This window comes from Pseudoliparis swirei, chromosome 21 (assembly GCF_029220125.1).
Source record: "Pseudoliparis swirei isolate HS2019 ecotype Mariana Trench chromosome 21, NWPU_hadal_v1, whole genome shotgun sequence".
Classification (NCBI taxonomy): domain Eukaryota; kingdom Metazoa; phylum Chordata; class Actinopteri; order Perciformes; family Liparidae; genus Pseudoliparis; species Pseudoliparis swirei.
In genome coordinates, this window is record NC_079408.1 from 37,796 (window position 1) to 50,000 (window position 12,205).

At 51.6% G+C, this 12,205-nt stretch overlaps 1 protein-coding gene across 2 annotated transcripts in view; it reads left to right on the plus strand.

The window, feature by feature from the left end:
- The first annotated feature begins 1,793 nt into the window (after nucleotides 1–1,793).
- daw1 (dynein assembly factor with WDR repeat domains 1) overlaps nucleotides 1,794–12,205 on the plus strand; it is a 12,246-nt gene continuing 1,834 nt past the window's right edge. The window contains exons 1-10 of one of the 2 annotated variants that reach the window (XM_056442652.1): nucleotides 1,794–1,887; nucleotides 2,031–2,103; nucleotides 2,626–2,770; nucleotides 3,691–3,749; nucleotides 4,246–4,368; nucleotides 4,432–4,531; nucleotides 5,827–5,934; nucleotides 8,541–8,647; nucleotides 8,747–8,849; nucleotides 10,693–10,807. In XM_056442652.1, coding sequence (XP_056298627.1) covers nucleotides 1,848–1,887; nucleotides 2,031–2,103; nucleotides 2,626–2,770; nucleotides 3,691–3,749; nucleotides 4,246–4,368; nucleotides 4,432–4,531; nucleotides 5,827–5,934; nucleotides 8,541–8,647; nucleotides 8,747–8,849; nucleotides 10,693–10,807 — 973 coding nt within the window. In that variant the 5' untranslated portion in view covers nucleotides 1,794–1,847. The remainder of the gene's footprint in view (nucleotides 1,888–2,030; nucleotides 2,104–2,625; nucleotides 2,771–3,690; nucleotides 3,750–4,245; nucleotides 4,369–4,431; nucleotides 4,532–5,826; nucleotides 5,935–8,540; nucleotides 8,648–8,746; nucleotides 8,850–10,692; nucleotides 10,808–12,205) is intronic. The other variant, XM_056442653.1, reaches the window with a different exon arrangement.

The following is a 12,205-nucleotide window of genomic DNA, read 5'->3' on the forward strand; positions in this document are numbered from 1 at the left end:
ACCAGCACAGAGACCACCACAGAGACCACCACAGAGACCACCACAGAGACCAGGACAGAGACCAGGACAGAGACCACCACACCAGAGTCCTACATTGTGATGAGGACCTCCTCCAGCCGACTCAGGAGGACTCAGGGGGTCTCATGGGGTTTCATGGGGGTCTCATGGGGGTCTCATGGGGTTTCATGGGGTCTCATGGGGTTTCATGGGGGTCTCAGGGGGTTTCATGGGGGTCTCATGGGGTTCATGGGGTCTCATGGGGGTCTGATGGGGTCTCATGGGGTCTCATGGGGTCTCTAGGGGTCTCTTGGGGTCTCATGGGGTCTCATGGGGTCTCATGGGGTCTCATGGGGGTCTCATGGGGGTCTCATGGGGTTTCATGGGGTCTCATGGGGGTTTCATGGGGGTCTCATGGGGTTTCATGGGGTTTCATGGGTCTCAGGGGGTCTCATGGGGGTTCATGGGGTTTCATGGGGTCTCATGGGGGTTCATGGGGGTCTCATGGGGTCTCATGGGGGTCTCATGGGGTTTCATGGGTCTCAGGGGGTCTCAGGGGGGTTCATGGGGTCTCATGGGGGTTCATGGGGTCTCTGGGGGTCTCATGGGGTTTCATGGGGGTTCATGGGAGTTCATGGGGGTTTCATGGGTCTCAGGGGGGTTCTGGGGGTCTCATGGGGTTTCATGGGGGTCTCATGGGGGTTCATGGGGTCTCTGGGGGTTTCATGGGTCTCATGGGGTTTCATGGGGGTCTCATGGGGTCTCATGGGGGTTCAGACCTGGATGAATACGACTGAGGTTTTGCCACAGAGAACCGGCGGTGGCCACGAGGTCCCTGCTGCACCCCCCACCACCGGGGGGCGCCATCTCCTGGCCCCATCCTTCTTCACCTGTGGCTCCTCAGGCCCGTCCCGGTGGTCCCGGTGGTCCCGGTCCCCGCAGAAGAACCGGCTCCTGTGGCCGTGCCCGCCGTCCCCAGCGTGATGGCGTTGAGGTAGAAGTAGTCCAGTCCTGCAGGGGTCACAGGGTGAGTCTGGCTCCTCCGGGCCACCTGGACCGGACCTGTCTGTGTGGACTGTAGATGTAGGAGAAGTAGGCGACCTCTGTGGAGGTCACCACGGCGTAGTTGACCTGTGGGGGGGTCAAGACACTCAGCACCACGGATAACGGTGTGCACTGGTGGAGGTGAGAGGGAGCACCAGGGGGAGGGGCTTGTGCCAGGAGGAGGGGCTTGTGCCAGCAGAGTCCTGATCCAGCTGCCGGACGGGGGCCGCGGCCCCAGAGAGGTTCTTGTGGGGGCCCATCGGGTACGGCGTGAGGAAGGGCTCCGTGGGCCGGCAGTTAGCGAAGAACCCGTAGAGGCCGAGCACGGCGGTGGGCTGGGCCCAGCCGGGGGTCCTCAGGGTGGTCCACCGGCCCATGTTTCACCTCACAGAAGGTTCCGGAGCCTCTGGTCTCCAGGCCGAGCTCCGTGTGCTGGACTTCAGGCGGTTCACAGGACGCCTGGTATCTTTACTTCCTCATGTGTTGGCCTCAGTTTACGAGCTGCAGACTTCAACCTGAGAGAAGCAGAGCAGCCGGAGCTATATATATATTATATAAATATCTTATATATATTTTATATATATATTTTAAAAATATAATATATATTGTATATATATATATATATATATATATATATATATATATATACCCCGACCACACACACACACACCTCTGTACTCCAGCCTGGGAACTTCGTCCCGCTGGGCAACAGTAGCAGTGCGCATGCGCTGTGACTGCACGGCAGGCGCCGAGTCCGTCGTCATAGAAACGGTTTGTTGCTAGCTGACGTCCGGAGCCTCAAAACAATGAAACTCAAGCGGTTCCTTCTCAGATATTATCCACCAGGTAAGACTAATTTAACTACTAAGAAAGTCTCAATGTGTCCTCAGTGTAACTTCCGGCTCTTTACCGGAAGTCGCTGCTGTAGAGGAATGTGTTGAAAGCTGTGCTAACAGAGCTAGCTGCTTCACTCATGTTTCTGCTCTCAGGGATTATTCTGGAATATGAGAAAGGAGGAACTGTGAGGACCAGATCCATCGAGCTGCTGGACCTGAGTCCAGAGTTAGTGCTGAGTCACTGTGTTCACACTGAACTACAACCTCACTGTTCACTCTGAACTACAACCTCACTGAACTACAACCTCACTGTTCACCCTGAACTACAACCTCACTGAACTACAACCTCACTGTTCACCCTGAACTACAACCTCACTGAACTACAACCTCACTGAACTACAACCTCACTGTTCACTCTGAACTACAACCTCACTGAACTACAACCTCACTGTTCACCCTGAACTACAACCTCACTGAACTACAACCTCACTGAACTACAACCTCACTGTTCACTCTGAACTACAACCTTACTGAACTACAACCTCACTGAACTACAACCTCACTGTTCACTCTGAACTACAACCTACATATATATATATATATATATGTATATATACACATATATTTATATATATGTATATATAAATATATGTATATATAAATATATACATATATTTATGTATAGATATATATTTATATATGTGTATATATATATATGTATATATATATATATTTTGTTTCTATGCAGATCAAACCCAGATGAGTTGCTGTCAGAGATCCGCCTCTCGGAGCCTCTGGTCACTGAGTCCAGGGCTGTTCAGGTCAAGCAGCTGATCCTCCGACTGCAGCAGAAACTGGGCCAGCAGGACCGCCACAGGTTCTGCTTCTTCAAGGTCAGACTCTGGATCAGACTCACATTACAACTGTTACAATAACATGACATCCAGATTCAATCCAGGCGCTCAGATTGGGGAAGTTCATCATGGTGTTCAGATGTTATTCGACATTATACAGGACTGTCTCAGAAAATTAGAATATTGTGATAAAGTTCTTTATTTTCTGTAATGCAATTAAAAAAACAAAAATGTCATGCATTCTGGATTCATTACAAATCAACTGAAATATTGCAAGCCTTTTATTCTTTTAATATTGCTGATTATGGCTTACAGCTTAAGAAAACTCTAAAATCCTATCTCATAAAATTTTAATATTTCCTCAGACCAAGTAAAAAAAAAGATTTATAACAGCTGAGTGTTTGTCAAGGCTCAGGAAACCCTTGCAGGTGTTTCGAGTTAATTAGACAATTCAAGTGATTTGTTTAATACCCTACTAGTATACTTTTTCATGATATTCTAATATTTAGAGATAGGATATTTGAGTTTTCTTAAGCTGTAAGCCATAATCAGCAATAAATCAGAATAAAAGGCTTGCAATATTTCAGTTGATTTGTAATGAATCCAGAATGCATGACATTTTTGTTTTTTTAATTGCATTACAGAAAATAAAGAACTTCATCACAATATTCTAATTTTCTGAGACAGTCCTGTATGTTCAGGGTCCATGTGAATAGTGCAGCGCTCCATCTCACCAGCAGAGAGCAGCAGAGGTCAGTTATGAGGTCTCATCATCAGAAGTGAGCATGCTGACAGTCTCTTAACAGCTGGAGGTCCATGTGCTCTGAGTGAAGACTGGAGACACCAGATGAGGCTTGAGATGAGGCTGCAGGGTCCACAGGGCCGTGAAGACGGGTCATGTTAGAGAGGAAGACTTGAATAACGGCCTCGGAGGTCTTACCTGGTGTCTTCTGCCCTAGAGGCTGAAGGCCCACATCCTGCCGCTGACCAACGTGGCCTTTGACAAGTCCGGGTCCAGGTAGGTCTCCCCTCCTGGAGCTCAGAGTCCGGGTCCAGGTAGGTGTCCCCTCCTGGAGCTCAGAGTCCGGGTCCAGGTAGGTGTCCCCTCCTGGAGCTCAGAGTCCGGGTCCAGGTAGGTGTCCCCTCCTGGAGCTCAGAGTCCGGGTCCAGGTAGGTGTCCCCTCCTGGAGCTCAGAGTCCGGGTCCAGGTAGGTCTCCTCCTGGAGCTCAGAGTCCGGGTCCAGGTAGGTCTCCCCTCCTGGAGCTCAGAGTCCGGGTCCAGGTAGGTCTCCCCTCCTGGAGCTCAGAGTCCGGGTCCAGGTAGGTCTCCCCTCCTGGAGCTCAGAGTCCGGGTCCAGGTAGGTCTCCCCTCCTGGAGCTCAGAGTCCGGGTCCAGGTAGGTCTCCCCTCCTGGAGCTCAGAGTCCGGGTCCAGGTAGGTCTCCCCTCCTGGAGCTCAGAGTCCGGGTCCAGGTAGGTGTCCCCTCCTCATCGTTCTCCTCTGACGCTCTGCAGGTTCATCACAGGGAGTTATGACCGGACGTGTAAGGTGTGGGCCACGGCCTCGGGCCTGGAGCTGCTCACGCTGGAGGGCCACAGGAACGTGGTCTACGCCGTGGCCTTCAACAACCCCTACGGGTACGGAGCCGCGGCCGCCGGCCTCCTGGCCCGGGGACTGCTGCTCACTCTCTCTCTACACAGAGACAAGATCGCCACCGGCTCCTTCGACAAGACCTGCAGGCTGTGGAGTGCCGACACGGGCCGCTGCTTCCACTGCTTCACTGGCCACGCCGCGGAGATCGTGAGTAGACCACCATGAGACCACCATGAGACCACCATGAGACCATGAGACCCTGAGTCCACCATGAGTCCACCATGAGTCCACCATGAGACCACCATGAGACCACCATGAGACCACCATGAGACCTTGAGTCCACCATGAGTCCATGAGACCACCATGAGTCCACCATGAGTCCATGAGACCACCATGAGACCACCATGAGTCCACCATGAGATCATGAGTCCACCATGAGTCCATGAGACCACCATGAGACCATGAGACCACCATGAGTCCACCATGAGACCACCATGAGTCCACCATGAGACCACCATGAGACCATGAGTCCACCATGAGTCCACCATGAGACCACCATGAGACCACCATGAGACCACCATGAGACCACCATGAGTCCACCATGAGACCACCATGAGACCACCATGAGACCATGAGTCCACCATGAGACCACCATGAGTCCACCATGAAACCACCATGAGACCACCATGAGACCACCATGAGACCATGAGTCCACCATGAGACCACCATGAGACCATGAGTCCACCATGAGACCACCATGAGTCCATGAGACCACCATGAGTCCATGAGACCATGAGTCCACCATGAGTCCACCATGAGTCCACCATGAGACCACCATGAGTCCATGAGACCACCATGAGACCACCATGAGATCATGAGTCCACCATGAGTCCATGAGACCACCATGAGATCATGAGTCCACCATGAGTCCATGAGACCACCATGAGTCCACCATGAGACCATGAGTCCACCATGAGTCCACCATGAGACCACCATGAGACCACCATGAGTCCACCATGAGTCCACCATGAGACCACCATGAGACCATGAGTCCACCATGAGACCACCATGAGTCCATGAGACCATGAGTCCACCATGAGTCCACCATGAGACCACCATGAGTCCACCATGAGACCACCATGAGTCCATGAGACCACCATGAGTCCACCATGAGATCATGAGTCCACCATGAGTCCATGAGACCACCATGAGTCCACCATGAGACCATGAGTCCACCATGAGACCACCATGAGACCACCATGAGTCCACCATGAGTCCACCATGAGACCACCATGAGACCACCATGAGACCACCATGAGTCCATGAGTCCACCATGAGACCACCATGAGACCACCATGAGACCACCATGAGACCACCATGAGACCATGAGTCCACCATGAGACCATGAGTCCACCATGAGACCACCATGAGACCACCATGAGTCCACCATGAGTCCTTGAGCCCACCAGTCCACCCGGTCCTAGAGAGCTTTGTGTCTGCAGGTGTGCCTGGCCTTCAACCCCCAGAGTACCCTGGTGGCCACCGGCAGCATGGACACCACGGCCCGGCTGTGGGACGTGGAGACTGGGGAGGAGGTGGCCACGCTGACGGTGAGGAAGCGTTCTCCTCATGTCCTCCTCATGTTCTCCTCATGACCTCGTCATGTCCTCCTCATTACCTCCTCATGACCTCCTCATGTTCTCCTCATGACCTCCTCATGTTCTCCTCATGACCTCGTCATGTCCTCCTCATGTCCTCATGTCCTCCTCATGACCTCCTCATGACCTTGTCATGTCCTCCCCATGACCTCCTCATGTTCTCCTCATGACCTCCTCATGACCTCATCATGTCCTCGTCATGTCCTCGTCATGTCCTCCTCATGTCTCCTCATGTCCTCCTCATGTCCTCCTCATGTCTCCTCATGTCCTCCTGTCCTCCTCATGTCTCCTCATGTCCTCCTCATGACCTCCTCATGTCTCCTCATGTCTCCTCATGACCTCCTCCTGTCCTCCTCATGTCTCCTCATGTCCTCCTCATGTCTCATCATGTCCTCCTCATGTCTCCTCATGTCCTCCTGTCCTCCTCATGTCTCATGTCCTCCTCATGACCTCCTCATGTCCTCCTCATGACCTTGTCATGTCCTCCTCATGACCTCCTCATGTTCTCCTCATGACCTCCTCATGACCTCGTCATGTCCTCCTCATGACCTCCTCATGACCTCCTCATGTCCTCGTCATGTCCTCATGTCTCCTCATGTCCTCCTCATGTCCTCCTGTCCTCCTCATGTCTTCCTCATGTCCTCCTCATGTCTTCCTCATGTCCTCCTCATTTCCTCCTCATGTCCTCGTCATGTCCTCCTCATGTCTTCCTCATGTCCTCCTCATGTCTTCCTCATGACCTCCTCATGTCCTCCTCACGTCTCATGTCTTCCTCATGTCTTCCTCATGTCCTCCTCATGTCTTCCTCATGTCCTCGTCATGTCCTCCTCATGTCTCCTCATTTCCTCGTCATGTCCTCCTCATGTCTCCTCATTTCCTCGTCATGTCCTCCTCATGTCTCCTCGTGTCCTCCTCATTTCCTCCTCATGTCCTCCTGTCCTCATGTCTTCCTCATGACCTCCTCATGTCTTCCTCATGTCCTCCTCATGACCTCCTCATGTCCTCCTCATGTCCTACTCATGACCTCCTCATGACCTCCTCATGTCCTCCTCATGACCTCCTCGTGTCTCCTCATGTCCTCCTCATGACCTCATGTCCTCCTCATGTCTCCTCATGTCCTCCTCATGTCTCCTCATGTCCTCCTCATTTCCTCCTCATGTCCTCCTCATGTCCTCCTGTCCTCCTCATGTCTTCCTCCTCATGTCCTCCTCATGACCTCCTCACGTCCTACTCATGACCTCCTCGTCTCCTCATGTCCTCCTCGTCTCCTCCTCATGTCCTCCTCGTGTCCTCCTCATGTCCTCCTCATGTCCTCCTCATGTCCTCCTCATGTCTTCCTCATGTCCTCCTCATGTCCTCCTCATGTCCTCCTCATGTCCTCCTCATGTCTCCTCATGTCCTCCTCATGTCTCCTCATGTCCTCCTCATGTCCTCCTCGTCTCCTCATGTCCTCATCGTCTCCTCCTGCTCGTCTCCTCCTCATGTCCTCCTCATGTCTCCTCACCTCATGTCCCCCTCATGTCTCCTCATGTCCTCCTCATTTCCTCCTCATGTCTCCTCATGTCCTCGTCATGTCCTCCTCATGTCTCCTCATGTCCTCCTCATTTCCTCCTCATGTCTCCTCATGTCCTCCTCATGTCTTCCCTGATGTCCTCATGTCTCCTCATGTCCCCCTCTTGTCCTCATGTCCCCCTCATGTCCCCCTCATGTCTCCTCATGTCCTCCTCATGTCTCCTCATGTCCTCCTCATTTCCTCCTCATGTCCTCCTCGTCTCCTCCTCCTCGTGTCCTCCTCATGTCCTGCTCGTCTCCTCCTCATGTCCTCGTCGTCTCCTCCTCATGTCCTCCTCGTCTCCTCCTGCTCGTCTCCTCCTCATGTCCTCCTCGTCTCCTCATGTCCTCCTCGTGTCCTCCTCATGTCCTCCTCATGACCTCCTCATGTCTTCCTCATGTCCTCCTCATGTCTTCCTCATGTCCTCCTCATGTCTTCCTCATGACCTCCTCATGTCTTCCTCATGTCCTCCTCATGTCTCCTCACCTCATGTCCCCCTCATGTCTCCTCATGTCCTCCTCATTTCCTCCTCATGTCCTCGTCATGTCCTCCTCATGTCTCCTCATGTCCTCCTCATTTCCTCCTCATGTCTCCTCACCTCATGTCCTCCTCATGTCTCCTCATGTCCTCCTCATGTCTCCACATGTCCTCCTCATGTCTCTTCATGTCTCCTCATGTCCTCCTCATTTCCTCCTCATGTCTCCTCACCTCATGTCCTCCTCATGTCTCCTCATGTCCTCCTCATGTCTACACATGTCCTCCTCATGTCTCCTCACCTCATGTCCTCCTCATGTCTCTTCATGTCTCCTCATGTCCTCCTCATTTCCTCCTCATGTCTCCTCACATCATGTCCTCCTCATGTCTCCTCATGTCCTCCTCATGTCTACTCACCTCATGTTCTCCTCATGTCCTCCTCATGTCTCCTCACCTCATGTCCTCCTCATGTCTCTTAATGTCCTCCTCATGTCCTCCTCATGTCTCCTAATGTCCTCCTCATGTCCTCCAGGCTCACAGGGCCGAGGTCCTCTCGCTGGCCTTCAACACCCTGGGGAGCCAGCTGATCACCGGCTCCTTCGACCACAGCGTGGCGGTGTGGGACGTCGCTTCAGGAAGGTCAGACCCGGTCCTCAGAGGACAGAAACCACACAGACCCAGTAGAGTCCAGTAGAGTCCAGTAGAGTCTGACCTCACTGACCGCTCTCTGGCTCTCAGGTGTCTTCACACTCTGGAGGGTCACGGCGCTGAAGTCAGCAACGTCCAGTTCAACTGGGATTGTTCCCTCATCGTCTCCAGCTCCATGGACAGAACCTGCAAGGTGACCCCATCAGAACCTGTGACCCCATCAGAACCTGTGACCCCATCAGAACATGTGACCCCATCAGAACCTGTGACCCCATCAGAACCTGTGACCCCATCAGAACATGTGACCCCATCAGAACCTGTGACCTCATTAGAACATGTGACCCCATCAGAACCTGTGACCTCATTACAACATGTGACCTCATTAGAACCTGTGACCCCATCAGAACATGTGACCCTATCAGAACCTGTGACCTCATTAGAACCTGTGACCCCATTAGAACCTGTGACCCCATCAGAACCTGTGACCTCATTAGAACCTGTGACCCCATCAGAACCTGTGACCTCATTAGAACCTGTGACCCCATCGGAACCAGTGACCTCATTAGAACCTGTGACCCCATCAGAACCTGTGACCTCATTAGAACCTGTGACCCCATCAGAACCTGTGACCCCATTAGAACCTGTGACCTCATTAGAACCTGTGACCCCATTAGAACCTGTGACCTCATTAGAACCTGTGACCCCATCAGAACCTGTGACCCCATCAGAACCTGTGACCTCATTAGAACCTGTGACCCCATCAGAACCTGTGACCCCATCAGAACCTGTTACCCCCATCAGAACCTGTGACCCCATTAGAACCTGTGACCCCATCAGAACCTGTGACCTCATTAGAACCTGTGACCCCATTAGAACCTGTGACCTCATTAGAACCTGTGACCTCATCAGAACCTGTGACCCCATCAGAACCTGTGACCCCATTAGAACCTGTGACCTCATTAGAACCTGTGACCTCATCAGAACCTGTGACCCCATCAGAACCTGTGACCCATAGGAGAACTCAGACCTCCATTAGAACCAGACCACTCAGAACCCCGACCCCATCAGTAGTGTGTTCTTCATGGATTCTCTTCATTGACATGTTTTACTCTTTCAGAACCAGCTCTGAGACTCCTGGGTTCTCTCGAGTCTCTGGTCTCTGGTCTCTGGTCTCTAGTCTCTAGTCTCTGGTCTCTAGTCTCTGGTCTCTAGTCTCTGGTCTCTGGTCTCTAGTCTCTGGTCTCTGGTCTCTGGTCTCTAGTCTCTGGTCTCTGGTCTCTAATCTCTAGTCTCTGGTCTCTGGTCTCTAGTCTCTAGTCTCTGGTCTCTTGTCTCTGGTCTCTGGTCTCTGGTCTCTAGTCTCTGGTCTCTAGTCTCTGGTCTCTGGTCTCTGGTCTCTGGTCTCTGGTCTCTGGTCTCTGGTCTCTGGTCTCTGGTCTCTGGTCTCTGGGTCTCTGGTCTCTTGTCTCTTGTCTCTGGTCTCTGGTCCTGGTCTCTAGTCTCTAGTCTCTGGTCCTGGTCCTGGTCCTGGTCTCTAGTCTCTGGTCTCTGGTCTCTGGTCTCTAGTCTCTGGTCTCTCTCTAGTCTCTGGTCTCTGGTCTCTCTCTAGTCTCTGGTCTCTGGTCTCTGGTCTCTGGTCTCTGGTCTCTGGTCTCTAGTCTCTAGTCTCCTGGTCTCTAGTCTCTGGTCTCTGGTCTCTGGTCTCTGGTCTCTAGTCTCTAGTCTCTGGTCTCTGGTCTCTGGTCTCTGGTCTCTGGTCTCTGGTCTCTGGTCTCTGGTCTCTGGTCTCTGGTCTCTAGTCTCTGGTCTCTGGTCTCTGGTCTCTAGTCTCTAGTCTCTGGTCTCTGGTCTCTGGTCTCTGGTCTCTGGTCTCTAGTCTCTAGTCTCTGGTCTCTAGTCTCTGGTCTCTAGTCTCTGGTCTCTGGTCTCTGGTTTCTGGTCTCTGGTCTGAGTCATGGAGTCACTTCCTTCAGCTCCTCATGAGACGTGTGTGTGTACGTGTGTGTGTACGTGTGTGTGTGTGTGTGTGTGTCCAGCTGTGGGCGGCGCTCAGTGGGCAGTGTGTGGCCACGCTGGACGGACACACAGAGGAGGTCCTGGACGTCTGCTTTGACCTCAGTGGTCAGCTGGTGGCTTCTGCTTCTGCTGATGGTGAGACATACACACACACACACAGACACACACACACACAGACACACACATACATACACACACACACACAGACACACACATACATACACACACACACCAGGGTTTTTCCAAGGTCAAAATGGATCTTCGGTGCTCCCAAAAAAAAATTGCCGCGCTGTGCGCGCGCGGTCTATATCGCCATGTTACCGTAACTAGCAGACATCTAGGTTTTTTTCTTTTCTTTCCATAAATAATGGAGGCAATGCTTGAGGAAATCATTTTGCGAAAATAGATCGGCTAATAGATTGACAATTAGAGATGCACCGATCAGGTTTTTGGTGCCGATCACGATCACTGAAATCAGTATCTGCCGATCCGATAACACCGATCACGGTGTTGATTGAAGCGTTGTATTTATTGTGTAGCATTATTGCTATGAGGACTATGAGGAAATACATATATAAAGCACCTCAAACATTAAGAAATTACAGATTTCTTTAAACATTTAGGACTTTTACTTTGAAAAATGTCCTAATTGATACATTAAAATTGTTTGATTGCTATTGTAGGGGATTCAGATATGTATGGAACACATCTGCATCATTCATTTCCTGGAACTCTTGGGGAAATCTATTTACAGGACTTTGTTTAACATACAAAAGTCTGACTAATTTTTATAAACTCTTCCTTGGTCCAGTAAAACTGTTTTAATGTTAGCATAATTGAAGCTAAATCTCAGAAACGATCTCTAAAGATACAAAATCAGTTCATTGTTTACTTTTATATGTTTGTGTATGATTTGTCGACATCTTATTTTGAAAAACGGATGTTGTTTCACGTGGTTCTTTCCGCTAACTTTGCAAAGCCCTCTCACTCCCGATGGAATGTGTTTAGCGTGAGCATCTCTAGGGGCAGACATGTGAGAGTCGGCTGAGTCGACCCAGAGATTCAACTCGGGGACGGACGCCGCTCGGTGGGGAGGATCCCCTCTGACCTCTGACCTCTGCAGCCCTCGCCGGGCGCATCGTCTCCGTTGCGCCGCCATTGAAACGTCTGATAGTTCTCGCAGATGTCACGTCATCTGATCGGCCGTTTTGAGAACGCCGATCAAAACCGATAATGGGAATATCGGCCGATATGGATCGGCGCCGATCAGATCGGTGCATCCCTATAGAGGCCAGGTGTATTGGTGCACGTCGGGCTGGTGAGGGACCAGCAGCCGGCCGCTCTGTCCATTCGCCTCACAGCATTGATCAGACAAGAAGACACGCTTATCAACTCGATTACTATTGATCCAAACAGAACGAGGGTTCTGCTGTAGCCGACATGAAACATACTATTGAGAACATATTCGCTGACGTGCACCTGATCAACAGTTTTTTTTCCATTTTTTTTTTTCATCGCAGACTTTTTTTGCCT